General features: G+C 33.6%; 2 protein-coding genes across 2 annotated transcripts; one reads left to right on the plus strand and one right to left on the minus strand.

Moving 5' to 3' along the window:
• Nucleotides 1-531: 531 nt before the first annotated feature.
• On the plus strand, nucleotides 532-2133 carry LOC107777575 (VQ motif-containing protein 9). Its single transcript, XM_016597629.2, has one exon. The coding sequence runs from the start codon at nucleotides 934-936 to the stop codon at nucleotides 1882-1884; it is 951 nt and encodes a 316-aa protein (XP_016453115.1). The 5' UTR covers nucleotides 532-933; the 3' UTR covers nucleotides 1885-2133.
• Nucleotides 2134-8383: 6250 nt separating this feature from the next.
• On the minus strand, nucleotides 8384-10462 carry LOC107777576 (14-3-3-like protein C). Its single transcript, NM_001325243.1, has 4 exons — nucleotides 9907-10462; nucleotides 9035-9157; nucleotides 8755-8871; nucleotides 8384-8604 (listed from the first exon to the last, which is right to left on the minus strand). The coding sequence occupies exons 1-4, from the start codon at nucleotides 10390-10392 to the stop codon at nucleotides 8548-8550; spliced, it is 783 nt and encodes a 260-aa protein (NP_001312172.1). The 5' UTR covers nucleotides 10393-10462; the 3' UTR covers nucleotides 8384-8547.
• Nucleotides 10463-25565: the final 15103 nt, after the last annotated feature.

Consider the following 25565-nt stretch of genomic DNA (forward strand, 5'->3'; position numbering starts at 1 on the left):
TATTTTCAACTTTATCCTTTACTAAAATATTAAAATTAAAATAATTTATTACTATAACTACTATCAGTTTAGTAATCTCACGGTACCAATGCATCATATCCGAGTCACTAGACTCACTTCTTATGCCGAGTCAACTCGAAAACAAGACAGAAAAACAACGTAATCACACACGCCCCATTCCAATTCCATTCTTATCTTAGCAAACTGATATCACACGCATCCTCATCATCATCATTATCATCAATTCATCGTCTCTCTTTTGGACACTCCTCAAAAAACACACACACGAATGTATAATTGAAATTATAATATAAATTTATGTATAAAATTTATTAAAATTATAAAAATAATAAATATGAACTAATAATTTTAAAAATTAAATTTATAGAGTTTAAATGGATTAGTGTCTTCGACCCATTTCTCTCCACCGGGGCCAATTTTCCTCTTTATTTATTTAAAGCCTTTCATTTACTCCGTTCTCTTCTTTTAAGCTAATGTAAATCCCTTTCCGCCCCTAAATTAACCCCCAGTCTCAGACATGTCCTCTCTTTTTCTTCTTTTGATTCACTTTCTTTCCTCCTCTTGTCTTACAGAAATACTAGTACTAGCTAAAAAGGAACATGGTTTACTGTATCAAGTTTGAATCTTTGTAATTACAACTTGATTGCTTTAATACTAATAAAAGGCATAATCTTTAATTTATTACTGTTTTAAGTCCTATTTATTTCCTATATATATATTTGTCCCTACTCTCTTGGTTAAAAAGTCTGCGGGATAAGGAAGAAAAAATAGATACTCTCCTCTTTTTCTTTTTTTTATTATATACACCCCACTAATAAGTAATAACCCCATTTTCTAGAGAGAGAAAGTGTTGGACTGTTCTAGAGTGAGAAAAGTTTTGGAAGCTCAGCTCTGCTACTCTTCTATTTGCTAATGGATAATAAAAGCTGTAATTCATCTGGTGGTGACGCTGATTCTACTTCTGCTACGAGTAGTAGCAGCAGTGGTAATAGAGATATGTATTTGAAACATCTTAACAAAATCTCCCATAAGATTTCTAAACCCATTAGAAAACCTCCTCCTCCTCCTCTTTTTGACAACAACCAGAATCTTCAGACGCGTCCGCAGGCGCAGACCCAACACGCGCCACCACCGGGACCGCCTCTTCAGAATTTGCAGCCTCAACCGCAGCAACAGCCACCGGTGTATAATATTAACAAGAGTGATTTTAGGGATGTTGTTCAGAAGCTTACTGGTTCCCCTGCTCATGAACGGATTTCTACTCCTCCGCCTATACAACAGCCTAAGGCTCCGAGTTCACGGTTGCAGAGGATCCGTCCTCCGCCGCTTGCTCAGATCACCAACCGGCCTCCTCCCTTCGTGAACGCTTCTAACGTTGTTGCTGGTGGAGGTATTGGATGTGGTGGTGGATTTGTTGGCTGTCAACGACCTGTTCACGCACAGCCGTTATCTCCTCTTCCGCCGTTTCCGGCAGTGCATGCCGCGGCGGAATCGCCTATCTCCGCCTACATGAGGTTTCTACAGAGCTCAATCGCCTCTGGTTCCAGTGGGTTATCACCACTGGCTCCGCGGTGGATCAACGTTGGTCCGCCGCAGCAGCAGCCGCCATTTCCGCCTCAGTCGTTTCCGCTGCCGCAGCAACAGAACATTCCTCCGCCGCCGACCGCGTCTTCTTCCGTTTTACCACCATTTCCGGCTTTTCCGTCATCGCCGCTGCCGTTTGGGTGTTTGCCGTCGCCAAAATCGCCGTACGGTTTGCTATCTCCTAGTCTACTGCTTTCACCGTCCGGTCACCTAGGGTTTCAGCAGCTCCCTCTGTCGCCGACACTTCCTGTGCCAAGCCCAAAATGGAAGGGTATTTGAGGAATTTCATAGAAACATTAAAAAACAAAAGGGTAAGTCTTTTAGGAGTTTTAAAAATCTATATTTTTGTTTATTATCTTTTTACAATAGGAATATATTTTGTACATGTACATTTTGGGGGGAATTATTGGATTATATTCAAGAGTAGTCTTTTATGCCCAAATATGATGATGTAGCTATCAAATGGCTAATTAGGGTTTGTTTTGTACATTAATGTTAAAGACAATGAAGAGAGAATTTTTTGTTTGTTCATTCAGCTATTCTTTATCCTCTTCAATGAGAAGTTTGTAGAATTTTGAGTTTTTGTGGTCTGCTACTTTAATCTTTAAGTTCCATTTATTTAGAATGTGTTTGAGCGAGCTGATTATTGGTACTGCAAATTCCTTGTATGTAGTTGCTGATGGGTTCTAATGAAATGTATTCCTTTCAGCTAAGGCATATGTAAATGGATATTTGGTATATTTTGTTTCTATCACAACTTATGGTGTGTAAGTATGGTCATCTTGATGGAGTAACAAGTTCAAATTAGACTCTGCATTTGCTTTCCAGTTCCAGTTTGTTTGAATTTGCCTTAACTAGGGTACTTTTAGTTTTTCCCTTTATTGAGAGCAGACTGGAGCTTTCTGAACCTGCTGACTGAGTGCTCCTTTGTTTAGTTCATTTTTTACTTGAAGAAATTAAACATGTTACATTCCAATTACAAGCGTTCTTTGTGCTGCGTTTTCTGTGGTTTCTTTGCCAGTCCTACATGGTTGGAAAGTGGAAGCCATTTAAATATAGTTCCTAGTTTTTATCTGAAGTACAATTAGGAGCTTTATAAATCAAAATGTCTTTAGCATGGCCGTTGTTTTGAAGTTACTATTTTAGTCTCTAAAGATAAAGGTAAAGTGAACAACTGACATGGAGAGCTTCTCTTCCTAACGGTAGGCGCTGCTTTTGCTTTTTCTTTGTAACTCTTTTGATTCATGTTTTATTAGAAGGGTATAATATGTGGGAGTAAGTCCTGTGCTCTGTTAATTTTGAACAACCTTTTGACTAGTTGATTTCAAGAACCTTCTTTTAGCCTTTTGTGCTTGGAGACAATGCTGGTGGGGCTAATCAGATGGTTTATTCCTGCTCATTGTTATAACTTCCATGAACCATATGAATCATTTATCTGCTTTACCCAGAGCAACCACATCCACATACCCACTTTAAATGTGGTGATGATGACATTTGGAAGATGACATTCTCCAAATGTCACTGTATGCTCTTTATGGATGAAATTCATGAGCTCAATTGTGTTGGACGACAGTTCTTTTCAGTAATGGTGCATTGTTTGGACAAAAGACTTGCAGCCGTATAAATTGGACAAGAGTGGGTTGCTCTAGTGGTGAGTACCCTCCATTTCCAACTAAGAGGTTGTGAGTTCGAGTCACCCCAAGAGCAAGGTGGGGAATTCTTGGAGGGAGGGAGCCGAGGGTCGATCGGAAACAGCCTTTCTACTCTAGGGTAGGGGCAAGGTCTGCGTACAAACTACCCTCTCCAGACCCATTAGTGGGATTATACTGGGTTGTTGTTGTTGTTGGGTTCTGGAGACGTTCTCCAATCTAGCAGTCCCTCCCCTCGTCTTCTTTTACTACCATTTAGTTTTTCCGAGCTAATCCAATTGCATCTTAGTTCTGGTCTGAAGTAAAGTGTCACGACTTAGGCCCATGGCACGTATTGTTTGTTTTGGCGTAACTTATTTAACGGATTTGTTCTTGGGCTACTTCATTATCGAACTCAAAAATGTGTGTAGCATGTGAACTTGTATAGTGTCTTATAAAGTTTTTCATTTTAAGGTGATATGTATCTTCCTTTCTTTGCTAACCTAGAAACCTGCCGGTCCTACTAGACCCTCCCCTGTCAGCCCGCCCTCCATCATTGGGTGTCACATAAAGAATACAAGTAAAAAAAACAACTCTAGAAAATTGTCCCATGTCGCGACGTTACTGATGCACAATGTATGACAAAGGGAATCTGCATGTATTGAAGAAGAACAAAGAATGCAAGTGGCCAAAAAAAGGTGAATTGGTGGAGAAAAACAATATGCCTCTACCTAAGAGCCTGTATTTGGAAAAGGGATACCAAATCATCATTAGCTTAGACTACTTTTGATGGTGCTGTCATTACACTTCCCCTTTTATTGCCTTATGGGGTCGGTCCTTTAATTCTTTTGTGGAAACAAATAGCAGTATCTTGACTGGGGCACCATTCTCTAAGTTATCATGTTGGGTGAGAAAAGTACACTTGTTACAATCTTTCTCTAGGGAATAATACATAAATTTTCTTAAACTTATTCTAACTTTTCCATTTCTTAGTTGGTAAACATAAACTCCATATATGAAATGGAAAAGCAAAACTCTAGTTCTGAAAAGGGGGGAAAAACAAAACTTTGCTGAACTCATTGTTGACAAACTCCATATTTTGAGGATCCGGATCCATCTCCGTCTCATTTTTCTACCCAAATAATGCTCTTTCACTAGGCAGATCACCTCTCACTCTCAAATTTTGTTTTTCTATCTAACCTCTCCACATCTGAAAAGGAAAACTTAGTTGGAGAAACAAAACTTCTTTGAACTTTCATTTTCTTCGGAGAAGGAAAAGGAAAAAAAAAGTTGAAGTTTTTAATGGGATATAAATGCGGCATCGCGTGTATAGCTTCCTTAATCTCGACGATTGCTTATTCATAGTCTATTATGAGTTCAAGACTGGCCGCTATGATGAAATTGGTAGACACGCTCCTCTTAGGAAGCAGTGCTATGCATCTCGGTTCGAGTCCGAGTGGCGGCATACCGTCCAAGCATAGGGGTGGCATAGTTTGCTCATAAATTTAGTTATGTAGTAACTATTAGTCTTGTGATAACTTGGGGGATGAATATTGTATAAATGAGTGGATTTCTTGTGTGTCTGTTTGAAATAATCTATGGAAATGAAAGTCAGATACATGCTAAAGTGTTTCAAGGGATATACGACAAAAACTATTGATGATTAAACTAGTAGTACTAGTAACTCACAGATATTGTGCTTTTCACTTTTTTTTCTCCCCTTTTCCTCGTCATCAGTGTGGGGCGTGAATGTCCTGATAAAGTGTGAAGGCTAAAATCATAGCCAAGAATGTAGTAATGCTTGGAAAGAACACCTAGAGGGAGTTGTTTGGTTCAAATAAAGGTTATCCCAAATTTATAATTCCGATTTCTATTCGGAAATAAATAATATCAATATTTTGATATAACATTATACCTATATTGGCTAGGCTAAGCCCAGTAATCAAACTATGTCACAAATAAATGAAGGTGGAAACTCTATCTATATATTGTGCCCACCCTCGACCCACAACTCCCAATTATTGGGACTTTAATCAGCCATCATTCACCATTAATTGACAAAATTGATAACCCATGTATAAGTAATAGTTTATGGTTTTTTGGGCATACTAGATCGTCCAGTGCCCACCCACAGACGCCAAAAGCCCAAGCAACTTTTCAAAATAGAAGTCAGTCGGCAATCAATTTGGATTTTGGAGGAGCTATAAAAAAGTTGAAAAGCACTTAAATTTGACACATCGACAGATGTTTACGTTCAAGACCTCCAATAATATCGCAAGAAAATTGGGGAAATTCATGATATAGCTAGTCTGGCCAGGTCTAGTATCCTAATCGATGATATTCTTATCAATGGTATTTAATTTAGTAACCCTCTTATCAAAAGAAAGTTCTCAATTTAAGATGTTAAATTTTACGATTAATAGTATTACTTTTAGTAAAGAAGGATGTTAAGCAATACGCTAATTTGATTATTGACAGAGAAAACATTAAATTAAAGTTTAAGATTTGAATAGTTTAATATTTTGAATTCTTGAAAGTTGTGAATATTGTGTAGAAATTGAATGACATTAGACATTTTGTAACGTTCCAAAAAGGCATAAGTGTTAAATGGTAAAGCTGAAATTGGTTAGTCTAAAGCTTTTGCATTTTCACACTTTAGACTTCAAGCTAAGTAGCTAAAAAGAGACCACACTGCTACATTGTCATGCTCAAAAGAGACCTCAAGTTTCTTTCCCTATTGTGACTTCATTTGATCCTTTCTTTCATGGCATACTTCATTTGCCTTCAAGATCTGCTTAAGTTGATTCATTTGATTGTGCAAGAGTTCAAATAATAGTTTTCTTTGCGATTAAGTTCAGTAACCTATATGTTGGAAAAAATAGTTTTTTGGGCCCGGTACACCCATAGTGGATGCTAGCTAATTAGCCGGTCAATAGGTCTAACCCTAACCTGTATTGCAGATTATATAAACACTACTATAAGTGTTGAGAGACTCACTTATTCAAAAGAGAGGACGGCTAGGGTTAGTTCTTTGCATCCATAATCTAGGGATAGTTAGGCTGTGAAGATAGCTAATCCATTTACTACGTGAGGATTCCCAATGACCAGTAATTCGAGTCGGGTTGCTGCAGACGATCCGTTTTCCCTAAGGAGATATACAGTCATTTACTCGTTTTATTACACTATGTTTTACAATCTTTAGTCTTTAGTCCTTGTCATTGTGCCAAAAATCATTTCAGGCCTGCCACGTTAAGGGCCAAAAGTTTTCAATGTGCATATTATGGCCTTATTATTACATGTAATCCAGATATTTTCAGTTCTCCCCAACCTCTCAATCGGCTATCGGATATCAGAATACACTGTGTCAACTCAGCCAGAAAAAGGCTTTGAAAAACGTGATCCTCAAACCTTAGGGTGACAAAGGGCAAGTGGTGTTTGTACCCATTACCATACAATGGCCATATATACTTGGAATCTATGTGTTAGATATGACAAATAGTTGCACATCAATGTTTAAAATTAAATTTCTTTTTTCGGAAAAAAAATGAGGAGGGAAGGGAAAAACCATTAGGGACCAAGTGCCATTTCGTGTAGACATTCTCAACTTGTCAATCTCAATGTTATAGTACATTCTTCTTTCTTTTGTTTTTAAACAAAAAAGTCTACTTGGAAAGTTGTCTTCTACCAGAAAAAAAAAGGAAAGATGTTGACTACTCAACACATTCAGCTCTATTAAGACTAGGACATACACAATCGAGCAGTCGATATTCATGCGTCTCAAACAAGAACAGCTTCTTCTTGGCTCATGTCTACCTTGTTGGACGAAGCCTATTCTGATGCGATCCAATAACTTGAGGACGTTTTGCTACCTCTGAACTTCTGGTATTCAACTCTTTGGAACTCGAAAGATCAACTACGACGATGAGGTTATTAGAAAATTGAGCAACCCCACAGCTGTTTACAACGCATATTTCCATGGACTATGTGACTTATTGCTAAGGTAACGTTGGTCAGCTGTGGCAATAGGAAAATCGAATTACATCATAAAATGAATATCGTAGACTTACAATCAAATCGGCAAATAGTATATCATTATTCATTGTCTGATCTTTAATAGGACGTGGAAAGATGAGATGCAACACACTTTGAGTCTGTTGAATCATCTCACTTGTGATGCCATTTTCTGGGCATTCAAATGTACATTATTTACCTGAACTTGAACCATACATAACTACCAGGTTTGATGGTTCAATATAACTTGTAAAATAAATGTATGATTGTCATTTGAACTAGGTACAACAACCAGCCTCGTCCACCAAATCGCCACTCAAGACAATAGGCATCCAAAATTACCGAGCCACAGCCAAAAAGCATAAAAGTACGTAATGGACCAAAAAGCATGAACGGCTCAACCTCAACTTGATGCTATTGCTCTTGCCATAAATTCGACAAAAGACATTGAGAACCATTAAATTTGCAACTACCGATCAAACGGCACATGGGAAAAAGAATAAGCAAGATGCTCTTGCCATACCTCCTTTCTTTACTTTACCTTTGATTTACAATGAGACTAGGGAAACTGTAATTATACATTCAGTTCCCCAATGTAATAATCTGACTTTGCGCTTTACTTTCAGTAAGATTGCGTTTCATTAGCAAAACAAAAAAGAAAAGACCAAGGGTGTTTTTGGTGCGATTATATTTTTCAATTTTCCATTTTTGGTTTGCTTAAATGGTTTGGAACAAATGTTTTCCCTGGCTTAATTCCTTTGAATTTGTGTAAATTTTTAGAAGAATAATTAAATTCTTTGAATTTGAAAGGTGGGGGACTTGGGAAAGGGGTGAAGAGAGTAGCATAAAAAATTATTTTTCTAAAAAATATTTTCTACTCTCTAACTAAATACTAGAAAATATTTTCCGGAAAAAGTTTCACTCACCAACCAAAAAGTAAGTAATAAAACCACTCATTTTCCATAAAAATATTTTCTAGGAAAACATTTTCCTTCCTACCAAACACACCCTAAGAGACGACAAAGCAAGCTCGATTACCACTGTTGCGTCACTTCAGATGTATTTGATATATCCAGTACACAATATAAGTCAAAACGCTTTAGAAGAAAACTAATTACCACCAGAAAAACCACATTAAATTAAAGATGGAACTTCTGAAACATCAATATTAAAAGTTGTTCATTTCCAATAAGACAACCCCCTAGCGGAAAACCATAATAGTAAAGGAAATTACGATAATCAGCTTCTTCCAATAAAAACAACCAGGAAGAAGTGAAAAGCAAATTAGAGAGTTTCAATTCCTTCAATTTTTGGCTTCATCAGGTTTGGGATCTTCCTTGATTTCATCAGCCCCATCATCCTGCATCAAAAGTAGGATCATGAATGTCATTGATACTGAATCAAACAAACTTTGTGAAGTGAAAGCCATGAATCCTCTAATATAGCTATTGTTGTATAAACAAGGAAACAAGCATGACACTGGAAGTATTTGCAAGAGTTAGATCATTACCTGCATATCAGATGTCCAGAGAGTGAGATTGTCACGAAGAAGTTGCATGATCAAAGTGCTATCCTTGTAAGACTCCTCGCCCAGTGTGTCCAACTCAGCAATTGCTTCATCAAAGGCCTGTCCATGTAAAGTACATGATATCAAAAGGAAGATACTTTTTTCGCAGGTGAGACGAGGAAAAAATGATATATCGACTTCTGAGCAAACAGAAGGCCTTGACAAATATGAAAATATAATCTAGAATTAAGAATACCTGAGCTATACAGAGATAAAAACTGACCTGTTTAGCAAGATTGCAAGCGCGGTCAGGAGAGTTCAAGATCTCATAGTAAAACACAGAGAAGTTAAGAGCCAGTCCAAGTCGGATGGGATGTGTTGGGGCAAGCTCAGTAGTTGCAATATCCTACAAGCATTATATAAAATGAGGAGAACTGAACATAACCAAAACAGGATGGAAGAAATCCAAATATATTTACGGCTAGATAGATCGCAACACAACTACCTATATCCACTTTATCTTTGAGGAGTACATTTATGCACTTGCCCATGCCCGTGATATTTACAAATAGGTCTGATTTTGTTGGAAAATCCAGGTTATATCAATATTCAGTTTCCTAATTGTGAACGTTTTCTCAAATGAAATCAGAGGGATTTATTGTGGAAATTCTGTTTTTTGCTCATTCAATAATCATCATGGAGCAATTTATTTCCAGCTCTTGAATAAAGAATGACCTTTCTGTTATGTTGAACAAAATATAGCTACCACAAACAGAAACAAAATCAGCAACTTTTCTGCATCTGACACACAATTAAACTAACATGGAGAGAAAATCCATCACTACTAATTCTGAACCAAAATCAATAAACATGTATCCTACAGTTTTGAATCAGAAAAGCTCAATTACTCACTATAGAGGAGCATTTCATCATTAATTAACTCCAAATCTATGAATATATTGAAAACTTAACAAAAAAATCTGATCTTGCAAAATAAATAGAATAACTATTGTGCAAAAAGTCATATATAAAAGATCTGCTGAGACCTATACAAATTAGGACGTTCAAATCGAAACAAACAAACAGATCCATAAAATCCTAATCAAATCATTCAACATTTAAGAAAATCTTAAGAAGGCAAATGAAAAAACAAACCTGAGCAGCTTTGTAGGCAGTGAGAGTACTCTCAGCAGCCTCCTTACGTTCAGCACCGGTCTTGAACTCAGCCAAATAGCGGTGGTAATCTCCTTTCATTTTCAGGTAAAACACCTTAGAATCACCAGATGCTGCAGAAGGGATAAGCTTTGCATCGAGCAATTTCAGAATGCCATCACAGATCTTAGAGAGTTCATTCTCAATCTTAGATCTGTACTCGCGGATAGAGTTTACGTGTTCCTCGTTCCCTCTGGACTCTTCCTTTTGCTCAATCGATGAGATAATACGCCACGATGCCCTACGCGCTCCGATCACGTTCTTGTACGCGACGGAGAGGAGGTTTCGTTCCTCCACGGTGAGTTCTTCTGAGCCGAGGGAGTTGGAGACCTTTTCCATGAATTCAACCATTTCTTCGTACCTCTCAGCTTGCTCTGCAAGCTTTGCCATGTACACGTTCTCCTCACGCGCCGTCGGTGCCACCGCCATGTTTAGATTTGTTTCTCTGTATTTTTTTTTGGAGATCTGAATGAGGGAGTTTTCCGATTTTCTGAATGGGGATTTAATAATTGAGAGAAAGGAGGGCTTTTTTTGTGGGGAAGTTTTGGACTTTTGAATTGAGAGGAGGGTAGAGAATTTAGGATTTTTTAATTTTTCCTTTTTTTTTTCAATTTGGAGCAGTTAATCTGAGCCGTTGATTAGGGGACTTTCGCAAAGTGATTGACAGTTGGGATCTGAGCTGGATTTTGAAGAGGGGCTGACTAGGCTTCGGCCGTTTTTTTGGGCCAAAATTGGGCTTACATGGGTTGTCACGTCCGGCCCATTGTTTTAACCAATTAAAGTCGTAAAAATTGCACGGGACGCCCTATTTGGTCGCCCCATTTAACTTATACCCACTTTTTAAAAAAGTTTTAACTTGTACCTACTTTTTAAACAACTTCAGGCCTCTTTCTCCTCCTCCTTCGTTTTCTGAATATTGAAGCTTGAGATATTGTTATGCGTTCTAGCCTGATGATTTATATATATATATATATATATATGTTTGTTCCATTATGTTCAGTTTGGTCTTATTCACAATAATTTAACCTCTTAGATATTTTAGCTTTACAGGCACATTGGTTTTTGGTTCTAATTTATCTGTAGTAACTTATTTTCATGTTGAAAATATTTTTCATTCTTTAATCTTTGAAATGAACAGCATCAATCGCTGCTAATCATGATCTATTAAATTCATTGTTGTTTAGAATTTCAGCTCTAAGAATGCTGAAATTCAGTAAATATAAACAAAAATTTCAGCTCCTAGAATATTAAAGTTCAGCAATTACAAAACAAACTTCAGCTCCTAGAATCCTAAAGTTCAGCAATTACAAAACAAAAATTTCAGCTCATGGAATGCTAAAATTCAGCAATTACAAAACAAAAAGTTCAGCCAAAATATGTTGTAGTTTTATTGAACTGAAGTTTGCCATTGCACTATGAACTGAAGTTTGCGTGATTGCCTTTGCAAGTCAGGCCAAACTTCAGGCAAAAATATCTGAAGTTCAAACTTCAGACATAAATTTTTGCTATTTCAGGCCCGTATGTCTGAAGTTACGCAAAAAGTGGGTACACTTGTAATTTTTTTTTTGCAAAGCGGGTATAAATTAAAAGGTAACCCAAAAATTGAGTATAGATGCAAATGCCCCATTAAAGTCTATCTTTAAGAGCCCGTTTGGCCATGAAAATATTTTCACTTTTTTCCGAAAATATTTCACATTTTTTCGAGATCACTGTTTGATCATAAATTTTCACTTGAAAATGAATTTTGAAATTTTTGGAAAATTTGAAAAACTGCAAAAAAACTGTTTTTCAAAATTTTCACTCAGATCACTCACAAAAAATTAAAAATAACCCAAAATTATATTCATATCCAAACACAACTTTAATTTTCAAATATAATTTTTACTTTATTTTTTTTAACATTTTTTTGAAAATTTACAACTTTATGTCCAAACGCACACTTAGCATTTTGCTTTTGTTTTTGATTTTTCACTGGTGCAGTATTGCGACCTCGTTAAATCTGAATTTTACTTTGTATAGTTATTAAACGGGAGAATAGCTCCATACTAGGATATTTTTTATTTCCAAGCTCAAATTCAAGATATATGATTAAGGATGGAGGTATTCATCTGACCACAAACTTTAGCGGTACATTTTGCTTTTGTTGCTTTTAACTACACTTGTCTTTTTGGTTTCAAACGGCTCCGAATTCTTTGTAAGTCGTAATCCACTTTGAGTCGTTACAACTCGAAATTCCTATTCGTTTTGTACGTTCCAATAATTATCCTAGAAATCTATTCTAAAGTTTGAATATGTAGAACCTTTAAAAAGTACTAGTAGTCACTTTGTAGAACAGTATTAGTGAAGTTTCCAACCAAATTTTAATTTATAATTCAGCGGGAATATTAAGGGCATGAGACAAAACTTTTTGTTTCTAAAGTGGCGAGACTCTTGCCTGCACCAGTCATCACCCATAGGGCTCTGCATAATTTGATACGGAATTACCATACCAAAATCGAAAATTTTGGTATTCGGTATGATGGAATTTGGTATTTTAAAATAAAATACTAAAATATCGATATTGTACCGAAATATATATTATATTACACAATACACATATTATTAATTATAACATAAATATAAAAATCTAAAATTTTACTTTATTTTATTCTCTAACTTCATCAATTAACTTTGAGCAAGTAACAAGACATTTCTAATGATCAAATTTATTCCTTTATGTACAGTTTTTTCTCTCTCGGTTGATATTTGCTAGTTTTGGACAATTTTTGTCAACAAATATTTTTTAGTTTTGTACTTTTTAGTACTTTAATTAAGAATATTACAGTATATGACTCTATGCACTAGTTAGTATTCAAACTGAATAAACTGAAGTTACCGAACCGAATAAACAAAAACTGAAAGGAGAAAAACCGAATCATACCGAATTTAATTAGGTACGATATTGGTATAACATTTTAAGAAACCGAATACTAAAAATACCGAACCAAAATATTTAAATATCGTACCGTACCGACTGACGAACACCCCTACTAACCCATAATAATTTATCAATTTTTTAGTTATTTGTATCACATAATTTTACATGCGTGCTCTTTCTAAAGGATAAAAAAGAAGTAAATTTAGGGCAAGTTTTACATGTACAACTGAATCAATTATATTATTTTCGACTCGAATTATATATATGCGTATAAAAATAATTAAAATGTGAAATATGATAAGATTAACTCATTTTGAATTTACTTACGACTTGTTCGGATGGTTGTTACCGATTGTGTATCGTATTGTTACTTAAGATAGAATATTTGTTTTAATTGTTACTTAAATTTTATTGTATTGTATCGTTAAATCAGTCGTTATGTAACGACAAAAAATGTCACTTTATGGAACGACAAATTTGGGGTGGTGGCACCGTTACCTTTTTTTTCCCTCTCATCTTGTCGTTCATTATTATTAAATAATCATATTTTATCTTTTATCTTACTTTTTTATATAATAATTTTACTCAGTATTCTTTTTTTTTTTTAGTAATGTTACAAATTTATTCTTCATATTGTTGGTGTGTGCAAGGGCGGATCTACATGTAAAAATTTGGGTGCTTAAGCATCCATTAACCTTAACTTAATGTAGGTATAATTCCATAGAAAACTTAAGAAAATATATATAAAGGTCAAAAAGCACCCAGGTAACATAAACTGTGATGGGTGCTGCGGTTAGAAAAGGGTGTTGGAAAATTAATACTGGCTGAGGCGGGGGTTCGTAACTGCATCTCTCACCACAATAGTTTTTTAACCAAGCAAATAATTTCCTTTCCTTATATTCAAGGCTACTTTCTTTCTTCTTCTTTTTATTTATTTTTTAAATATTTTTCTCAATTAGTTTTTATTTTTTATTTTTTCAAGCACACTTTCTTAACCCAATACTACTTTTTTTAAATTTCTTTTTTGCTAACCTTTGTTTTTAGCTTTATGTTTTTCTTTTAATTTACCTAATTCTCTATAGCAAAGAAAAAAATTATCTTAAAAAAAATCCCAAAGTTCGATCCCTTTTAAAGATAAACAGTTCCTCCAGAAAGGTAAAATCCACCAATCTTCTTTTTTTTTTTTGGCCAATTGCATTTTCATCACAGATTTACGGTGTCCATAATATTAAAATATGAGTTTTCTTCTTAACTTTGTTCACACGCGTGTTTAACTAGTTGTGTACTTATACAATGTAATAATGTATAGTAACTTTACGTCAAAAAAATTTAAGCACCCACGAATTTAAAATCCTAGATCCGCCACTGGGTGTGTGACATCATGAAACGACGGCAAACAATACAGTTTATCCAAACATTATATTTATCAAATAATACAATACTATACAATACGATACATTATGAAACGTCACGTAACAACAATCCAAATAAGTCGTTACCATATCCGTCCTTGTGTTTTGCATTTGGATTTTGTGACAGCTAGGGCTTTAGCTTTTGATTATGGATCTTTAAAATTGTTTTACCACTATCAACTTTAATTTTAAGCTTGCTCTTTTGTTGGGAGGCCTAGATTGGTAACATTGGTTACAATTTACAAATTATTTTCTTGAACAGCTTTGATGCGGAAAAGAACCTTCTTAATTGCCACATGTAACTTGTTTTTTAGATCTACTGTTAATCTACATCAGCAGAAAACTTTTTCAGTATGTCAGAGCCAAATTTTGTATGATTAAAGTAACAAATGTGTTAGAAGAAAGAAAGTATCAATTTGTCTTTTTTTGTTTTCTTACTCGACCTTTTAAGAGCGAAGGACAGCATCTATTTAAAATATATTTACACTCCTATAACTTTTGTATGATAAGTATAACAAAATACAGACAGAGTGATCTCAAATTTTGTTTAACTTTTAATTGGAGATGATTTTATAAGGAATAACTCATTGATCAAGAAGTCACAATTTGAATTATTATATTACAAGTTTAAATTGCTTAGATCGTTTGACCTCTTCTGTCTGAATTTTTTCTCTTTATGTTAAATATTTGAATGAAAATATAATAGTTGACGGAGGAAAACAGGGTGGGCTGATGTTAGAAAAGGAAAGTCAAACGTCAATTTTTGTGGCACCAACTTTAGAGCTATACTAAAGAAATCAAACGGAATGACGAAAGATATAGGGAACGTTGTGGCGCTGAAACATGCCCATGCATATGAAATTGTGACAACTTATTATTATAGTTGAGTAATAAATTAAGTAACAAAATATTATTATATCACTTACTGTTCTACATGTATTCATTAAGTATAATTAAGTGAAAATTCCTTATATAATACAATCACTGTTATAAGAAAAATTAAATTATGGTGGATGTCTACTCTTCCTCCATGATCTTCTCAAATGTTTAATGACATATTCAATGACATATTTCTATGCTTAATGACATATTCAATGACATATTTTTCTTCACTTTTCATGCCTATATAAAGGTCTTGTAATAGATAAGAAAATACACACAATTGAAGAAGAAAATCTCTTCCTTCTCTCTATCTCCATTTCTTGTTCATGTTTTACTAAATTGCTTTTATTTCATATAACAACATGTCTTGTTCATGTTTTACTAAGTTACTTTTATTTTATAACACGTTATCAGCACGATGCCCTAATCAATTGAGTTACTTACATCTACAACCTACATCATAAAAGGCATGAAAGGCATGTTCTTGTCATGCCTAATATTCATCTTGAAGAGATAAGCTTTTCTTTCTCATTTAGTAATTTCAAAGAATGGTATCAAACATAACTGAAGTAACAATAAGATTGAGGAGACCAGTACACTGTGATAAGGCATACAATGCTAATGCTAAGATACATTTTCTAATTTTTAATTAATTCATTTTCTTATTCGTTTTTCTCATAGGTTCTTTATTTGTTATGAAAGTTTCCAATGCTAAGTATTTTCTTCTTACAAATCCATTCATATTCTTAAGTGTTTTACTTTATAAACGAAAATACTTAAATATAAACTAATTACTACTCCATGTTTTACTTATTTTATTTTGTTGCATTATCAATATCCATTTCAATGAACGAGTTTCTAATATTTGCTGTAAGTTTGGTCTGATCTTTTTCATCTCATATCCTGATTATATAGATCTTATTATAAGAATCAGAAGTATATAATGATGCAGCTAAGAGTTACGTACTAAACCAAAGACAAAAAAAAAAGTACAAGAAATTGGGGAGCTACTACAGCTTTTGCAAAGTCATTTGAGGAACTTTGGTTCCTAAGTTAAAAAAAAAGCAAGAACCTTATGTAAAATTTTTCTTAACTAAACGTTTTCCTATAAAATATATGCTTGACCATCATGCGCCATTCTGACTTTTGAAAAGGTAATGTGAGGTAAGCTTCTCTCGGGTAATTCTAATAGCACAACTAGCATACATTATTGATAAATAAATATACGATCCAAATGAAAAAATATTTTGAATTAGCATTGGCCAATCAAAACTTTTAATTCTCGTATATTGAAAAATTGAGTGAGTTTGTATCTCCGCAACCCAATTTTTTATTATTTGTACACGACATTCTTAGTACACTCCATTAAATAAAATAAAAAAAGGGTTTAGTTTTCTGTGACTTAAAATACATAACTGTTCCTATTTTATTAGTAATGTGGGAGGCAACAAAATGGTAGAGTCATTCCAGTATTGACTTTTTTATTAATGTTAAAAATATTGTCAATGATTTTTTTAATTAAAGGTTCTGCTATATCTCTTTATTTTTTTAGAGAGCATAATACTTAGTTTCCGTAAAAGTGCATGGTAACTAGTAGTACTATATTATTTTATTTGATACATTATTTTTCTTTAATGTTCTAGTCATATCACTTTCTTCTTGAAGTGAGCTTATTGAAGCAAAGACCACATGTGAATTTTTAATATTATTTTATATTTTCATATATCTGTTTGACACTAATTACTTAGCTGATTTGAGTAAACAAAAGTCTATTGTTGAGAATTATATCCAAATAACATTATGAATAGTTTAACTCAAGAGGTAAACATTCCCTTCACAATAATAATAATAATAGTAGTTTTTCAAAATGTGAAAGCAATGTTTACCATCAAATTGGTATGCAAAATAATAAAGCACGCTGCCGATTATGATACATTCATTGAAGAGAACGTGACTTGTGATAAGCATTGAGAATGCAGACTCATTCCTAAAGGTGAATATTGTAATATGTGATAAAAGTAATGAATAAAGACATGCAATGTATGATTGGATGAATACCACACAACTCACCTCTGAGGGAGGTTTGAGTAAAATAAAGAGAATAAATATTATTGTGTAGTTACATGAATATGTCATTGATCGCGTACATGTGATACGCCAAAAAATATTTTGTTGTGCCTTCTCCATGAATGAGACATTTACTATATAAATGGTGTGACAAAAAATCTTGTAGTACAAAAGTTATTAAGAGCTCCGAAAAAATTAATTTGTTACTACCCGGATGAATAAAAGTATTCACGACATTGATATTGTAAAGTCTCAAAAGAAACCTTTTGAGTTTCAAATGTATAAGTCAAAGTGGTTGGCATATTGAGACTATAAATGAAAGGAATATTGAATATTTTCATATTTCTATAATCATAACGGATAAATATGAAAGATTACCCGATTTTCTTTATATTTGTACTACACAAATATAAGCATGATGACGGAATCATATGTCACAAGTAAACTAGAGGTTTACTAAAATAAATATTAGTTGGCATGACCGGTTGACCATCTCGGTTCAATTATAATGCGAAAAGTTAATTGAGAATTACATTGACATATATTGAAGAAATATAAGATTCTTCAAGAATTCTCTTGTACTGCTTATTCTCATGATATACCAGTTAAAGTTGGGATTGAATCCCTTGATTTCTGGAATTAATAAAAGGTGATAAATATATGGGCCCAGTCACCTTTCATGTGGACCGTTTACTATTATATGATTTTAATAGATGCATTTATTCTATGGTCACATGTGCATTTATTATCAACTTGCCGTTTGGCTTTTGCAAGGTTGATTGCTCAAATTATTAGAGCACGGTTCTAGAATATAAATTATGATGATTTATATTGATAATACTAGTTAAATTCAAATTTGATTTAGCACAAATTGTATGCCTCCATTTATATCTAAACCATTGGTTATGAGAACAAAACTGCCAAAATAAAATTTGGTATGTGATGTATTATTTAATATACAACAGCACTTGTACGCATCTAGCCAAGTTATGATAAGTTCTCCCTATCACAATCGATTCGGGGTCAAGAACCAAATAATTTCCATTTAGAAATATGAATGTGCTATATGATTTAATTGTTCCACCACAATATACAAAGATGGATCCCCAAATAAGGCTAGGGATATGTGTTGGTAATTCCAATAATAGGGAGAGAAAATGGGCAGCTGAAAAAATAATGCATGTAATAAATTATTATGAGTACATCTAGATCCTCGTACGAGAAAATGTGAAGTTGAAGTTCAAGTGATAATTCATTTGTAAAATATTGCCAGGCGTATTTGCTGGCCCAAAGCTAAATGTCATATTCAGCTGCTAATGCTCCAAATAAAATAAAGTTTATAATAAATAGATTCTATGGCATGCATGAAGCATAATAGACTAATCGGTTCCAAAGATAAAACTCCTCGAAGAAGGAGAGGAGCAAATGTTCAAGATGGTCATAATAAGGAGGCAAGTGCTCTAGAAGAGCACCACGATATAACACTTCATAAGACCTCATGGGAGAGGCTCAGGTACCTGAAAATAATAAGATAAAGAGATCTCAATAAGTTATGTCTTTATTGGATAATAGTAGAACCGATAAAAAAAATGATCGTCGACGATATTGTTAATATAATGTAGCGCTCAATATTATTAATATTGACGAGGATCTTGAGCTCAAATCTATCATAAAATTTGGACAGATAATTGATTGGCCAAATAAAAAATACGCAATGAAAATTGATTTCACATGAAAAATATGAAGTTGGACGTATAGTCCCAACACCTGAAAGTATAAAGTCAGTGGAGGTATAAATGTGTTCTTGTGCGAAAAAAGGTCAAGTCGATAGATATAAAGACGACTTATGTCACAAGAAGATTTATAAATATCCTAGCATTGATTATATAGAGACATGTTCTCCTGTGGTGGATGTCGCTATTTCAGGTTTTAATCTGGCAATACAAGAAAAACGTGATATGCGTATAATGGAAATCATTGAAGGATTTAAATTGTTCTGAAGCATATTAAGGTTTCTAAGAAATTTATTAAATAAAGCTTCAAAAATCCTTATACGGATTGAAACAATCAAGGCGCATGTGGTATAATCGCCTGAGTGAGTACCTGTTGAAAGAAGGGTACCAGAATGATTCAATTTGTCCTTGTATTTTTGAAAAAAGATCAGGATCTAAATTTGTTATAATCACTGTGTATGTTGATGATTTAAATATCATTGGAACTCCTAGAGAGCTTCCTAAAGCAGTAGAGCTTCCTAAAGTAATAGACTATTTAAAGAAAGAATTTGAAATGAAAGATCTTGGAAAGACAAAATTTTGTTTTGGTCTATAAATTGAGTATATGAAAGATGAAATTTTTGTCCATCGATCAGCATACACTAAAATGATTTTAAAGCGATTTTATATGGATAAAGCACATCCATTCTGACCTCATGAAAATAATGAAAAGCTTCTTGGTCCCGATGTACCATATGTTAGTGCAATTGGTGCACTAATGTATCTTTCTAACATTACAAGGTCTGACATAACTTTTTCAGTTAATGTCTTAACAAGATATAGCTCTGCTCCTACAAAGAGACATTGGAATAGAATCAAACACATATTGCGATATCTAAAAGGGACTACCGATATGTGATTATTTTATGACAATGATTGCAGTCCTGATCTTGTTGGTTATGCCGATGCTGAGTATTTATATGACCCACAAAAGGTTCAATCTCAAACAGCCTATGTGTTTACATATGGAGGCACTGCCATATCTTGGCGATCGACTAATCAATCAATCGTGGCTACTTTATCTAATCATGTTGAGATAATTATTATTCATGAAGCAAGTCGAGAATGTGTATGGTTGAGGTCTATAATACACCTTATTCGAGACAAATATGGTTTGAAGTGTGATAAACTACCTATAATTTTGTATGAAGACAATGCACCATGCATAGCCCAATGAAGGGAGGATTCATAAAGAGGATAGGACAAAGCAAATTTCACCAAAGTTATTTTTCACACATGATCTTCAAAAGAATGGTGATATCAATGTGCAACAGATCTGTTCAAGTGATAATATGGCTGATCTGTTCCCCAAATCTCTACCGACGTCAACCTTCAAGAAACTAATGTACAAGATTGGGATGTGAAGGCTCAATGATGTGAATTGATGCTCTCATCAGGGGGAGTTAATACGCGTTGTACTCTTTTTTCCTTACAAGGTTTTGTCTCACTGGGTTTTCCTTGCAAGGTTTTTAACGAGGCAACCAAAAGGCGTATTTCTAAACATGTGTACTCTTTTTCCTTCACTAGAATTTTTTTCCCATAGGGTTTTTTCCTAATAAGGTTTTAACGAGGCACCTTATCTATCGACATCCAAGGGGGAGTGTTATAAGAAAAATCAAATTATGGTGGATGTCTACTCTTCCTCCATGATCTTCTCAAATGCTTAATGACATATTTTTCTTCACTTTTCATGCTTATATAAAGGCCTTGTAATAGATAAGAAAATACACACAATTGAAGAAGAAAATCTTTTCCTTCTCTCTATCTTCATTTTTTGTTCATGTTTTACTAAATTGCTTTTATTTCATATAACAACATGTCTTGTTCATGTTTTACTAAGTTGCTTTTATTTTATAAGAATCAAATATTTATCTTTTGATGCATATAATACTAGTCCAAATGAAGGAGAGTACGTCTTGGTCCTTACATTCCAATTTAATGCATAGAACTTCCATTTTTCAAATATTTAACAGGTGAAAGTGGAGTGGGTCCGGCGATGAGGTCCCCGCCATTTTCGGCGAATGAAAAGGGTGAAGTTGGTGGTGGGCATGGACGGTGCAACTTTGTTTGGTTCCTACTTTTCTAATGTGAGCAGCTGGTCCACGCGCTTCCTACATCACCCAATTCCTCATTCGAAGGTTTTTTGTTTAGAAATTTTATTCATTCGATTGAATAAGGTTTATCCTACTTTTCTATGGGCATATGACCTTTTGCTTTGGGTCTCCACCCAATAGGAAAGCGAATCTAAATTGAGGATAGTCCTATTATTTTATTTTTAATTAATGGTAGCAATATAATAGATGGGTAATTTACACAAATAGGATACTTCCGCGTCAATCTTGATTTTTTTATCTCGTTTGTTCGACGAATATAATTTCAAGTTTAACAAGTGTTGTTCTACACTTACCTCATGAGCAATACTTTTGATTGTTGACTTTAAGGGCTCGTTTGGTACGAGGGATAAGGGTAATTAATCCCGAGATTAATTTTGAGACGAATTTATCTCATATTTGATTGAGATAAAATTATAGTATAACTAATCTCGAAATTAGTTATTCTGGGATTGACGTGTATTTTATCGCTATGGGAGGCAAGATAATTAATCCCAAGATAACTAATCTCGTGACAATCAATCATGGGATAACTTATTTCTCAACCAAATGACCCCTAAAGGTTTGTCGGGACAAACGGGGGATCAAAAAATCAAGACAATCTATTTTCGATATCATTGAGTGTAATCTCTCCATACCGGAGTATATGATTGGATCTTAGACATCTGGTTAAAACTTATTGCTTTAATTTTTGTAAATATGGTACTTCAAAAATAAAACTGGGAAAATTAGTTTGAAACAGTTTGGGTTAGTTTTTTGTTAGAAAATAACTATGGAGAGGAGTTTGTATTATTTTTTGTGAAATACCATTTGATTATTTTGGTGGTTTTGGCATTTTGGTTTAACTCCCAAAAGATCTTTCTTTTTTCTTTTGTTAACAAATACATGACATGATTTTGATTTTGATTTAATTTTTTTTAAAACTTCTCCAAACCAAATAGGCCTTGTTAGTAGATGTTTATTGGTCTCCAAGATTCATCTAAATTGACTAATTATATGTTCTCTATTCAAAGTTGAAACTGACAACTCACACAGTTGGAATTAGACCTCGGCAATCAAATGAACCAAATAAATTTCTAATGTAATTAATCTCGTGTTAAGATCACACACATTATTCTCATTATGTCCAAGGTCAGTTATTGTTCATTTTACTGGAATGTCTAATAATGTTAAGCAAACGAACCAAAAGAATTTTTTTAAAAGATAATTCGAAGGTTGCATCAAATCATGTCCTGTCTTTTGACGGAAATACTTGTTCAAGCCTGATTTTTACACTTCATTAATGAATGAATGACAGTTGCTTTATAATATTTTTCATTTCTCGTTCATGGTAAATTAATATATATGGAGAGTATATAGAGATTGAGGAGTTCTTTTGAAAATATCAACATATATTCCTGATACATAAAAATATGATTGCTTATAATCTAGCTAAATTCTCTATTTCGCTTTTATATAGAGTTTCTTGGGATTCTATTTTCCCAAGTTGGATCGTAAATGATGCAACAATGTCTTATGAACATCTTGAGATATATTACAAAGTAATATTATGCTACCGATAAATATGTAATATGTATATAATTTAGATATAATATATTCATAATCGTATATAATCAATGTACACTATATGTATATCGGTTAGAAAAAATAAACAATGCATTTGATCGGCTATTTTTGTAAAAATCCCTTGTTCCAATTCATCAAAGAGCCCAAATTCAAAGGTCCAGGACCAATATAAAGAAGGGCTAAATAGTAGAAATGACATCAGATAGCCACTCTAAATGGCTACTATTTAGGAATTAGTCAGTGTGTCCTGAATGTGAGTTTTTCAGAAAAAATTGGCATGAATTGTCCTGAAGTTAAGATTTTTAGTTTAAAATTTCAAGACAAAAAATATATTCTAGGTACTTTCTAAATAGCATCCCTGATATTGACTATCTGTGCACTTGCCCCGGTTAAATCAGTAGCCACTTTAGATCTACCGTTGAAAACGAGATTATTACACAAATAACCGATCAGATTTACTCTTTACTTTTTAATCGTTATACATAGATTATACATTATATATTTATGCTGACTATTTATAATTTAAGAGATTAAGTAATCGGCTATTTAAGTTAATTCTTCTAAAACATAATTAACATTTGCAATGTATTCAAAACAACGTATGAATTTAAAAATAACGGCAGGCACGCACTTTTTCATTTCAGGATAGTTCTTGCAGTTTGAACTTTCAAAACAATTTAGCCTGAAGTTGCACCTATGTAAGTCTCCTCTCGTGCCTCCGAACAAAAATATGCAATGACACCTCGGAACCAGGGGCGGCACAAGCCTGTTACGGGTTCGGTAAAATTCAGTATTAGTTCAGAGTTTATATTTATTTTAAAATTTTAATATATATAAATAATTTAATCAAAATCCAGTAAGTTATCTTTTAATCCAGTAAGTTATCTTTTCTAAAATCTAAATAAATGATCCACCAAAAAAAGAAGCGCATCAGAAGAAAAAGAAGCGAAAGAATCTATATTATATTAAAAGGAGTTTAGTATGCATTGTAGTTAGCCAGGTGACAAGCTAAAAAGAAGACACTTGGCAAATTTAGGACAACATTAATAATTAAGAATTATAAATGGAACATAATTAACGGAAGTAGTTGAATTAAATAGATCTTAGACATAATTTAAATAGATCTTAGACAAATCTAATCTATATATCTATATCTATACCTATTTATATATTGATTCGCTCGTAGATTTTTTTTATATTTGCTAGAAATATCTATATTATATTAAAAGGAGGGTAGTATGCATTGCGGTTAAGCTAAGTGGCAAGCTAAAAAGAAGCCACTCGGCAAATTTAGGACAATATTAATAATTAGGAATTATAAATGGAACATAATTATCTATATTATATTGAAAGTAGGGTAGTATGTATTGTGGTTAAACCAAGTGGTAAGCCAAAAAAAAGTCACTCATTAATAATTAGGAATTATAAATGGAACATAATTAATGGAAGTAGTTGAATGAAATAGATGTTAGACATAATTTAAATAGATCTTGGATAAATCTAATCTATATATCTATATATCTATATTTATACATATCTATATATTTATCAACTCATAGATTTTCTTCTATATTAGCTAGAAATATGAAGGTAAAGAATTAATTAAAAAAATATATCAAAAAAATAAAAAATATAGAAAAACGTAAATTGAGATAACCTATGACTATTTATACTTTTGAAGTAATTTAAAATATAAAATAAAACTAAATATATATATATATATATATATATATATATATATATATATTCTCTTTATTCATGAATGAGTTTGGGTAGAAGGAAATCTAATAGGCTTACTCGGCCGGGTTCACTCGGTTAAAAATAGTCAAGCTTAATACTAAGCTAAGTGAACAAAAAAAAAAGTCACTTGGTACTTTTAGGACAAAGTCTAAAAATATTTAGACAAAATCTAATAAGAATTAGGTCAAATCAGATTTGATCAAATTTAATCTAACGATATAAATCAATTAAAATTGACTCATATTTTCATTGTAAATAGATTCCAAAACCTTACTAAATAAATATCACTACAAGAAATCAGACCTTTTGTGGCGACCTTTGTCGCTACAAAAGCACAAAATGTTGCCACTAAATATTTTTAGTAGCGACCTTAAGGCTGCTGTAAGTAACTACATTGTGACGACTCCTTGGGGTCGCCACAAAAACAATCCATTTGTGACGACTATACGCGCCGCTAAAAGCAGACATGTACGTCACCAAAAAGGTTCCACAATATAGATTTACAATGAGTCGCCACTAAAGAATGGCTTGCAGTAGCGACTATAGTCGCCACTAAATGTCACAACCCAAACTCCCTTCGAGACATGTTGTGACGGTACCTTGTCTCTATGACTAGGTAAGCCTAACAGATTGAGGAAATATCAATAATGGAAGCAAAACTAAACAGCTAACTGCAGTAGATACTGAATAATCAATAATAATGTCGCTCGGCATATATAATAACCAAAACACTAGACGTACACAGCTTCCCAAAACCCGGAACATCATAAGTCACAAGCTACAGAAGAAAATTAGTATCTTCATACACCAGAGTCTAATAAAAGAAGTAAGGAAGGTAAATAACATAGGAGGGAATAGAGGGGGACTCCGAGGTTTGCGGACGCGACAGATATACTTTGAAATCTCCGTACAGCAGCAAGCACTCTCAGCTAGTAGTGGGACTAATAAAAAATACATGAATCTGCATACAAAATATATGCAAAAGAGTAGCATGAGTACACCACAACGGTTGCCAGTAAGTGTCAAGCCTAACCTCGGTAGAGTAGCGACGAGGTCAGACCCGGGTCCTACTGGATATAATAATAAGACAGATGCTATAATAAAAATGAAGTAAAACAGAGAAGACAACATCAAG

This window comes from Nicotiana tabacum, chromosome 12, assembly GCF_000715075.1.
Source record: "Nicotiana tabacum cultivar K326 chromosome 12, ASM71507v2, whole genome shotgun sequence".
NCBI classification, from domain to species: Eukaryota; Viridiplantae; Streptophyta; class Magnoliopsida; order Solanales; family Solanaceae; genus Nicotiana; species Nicotiana tabacum.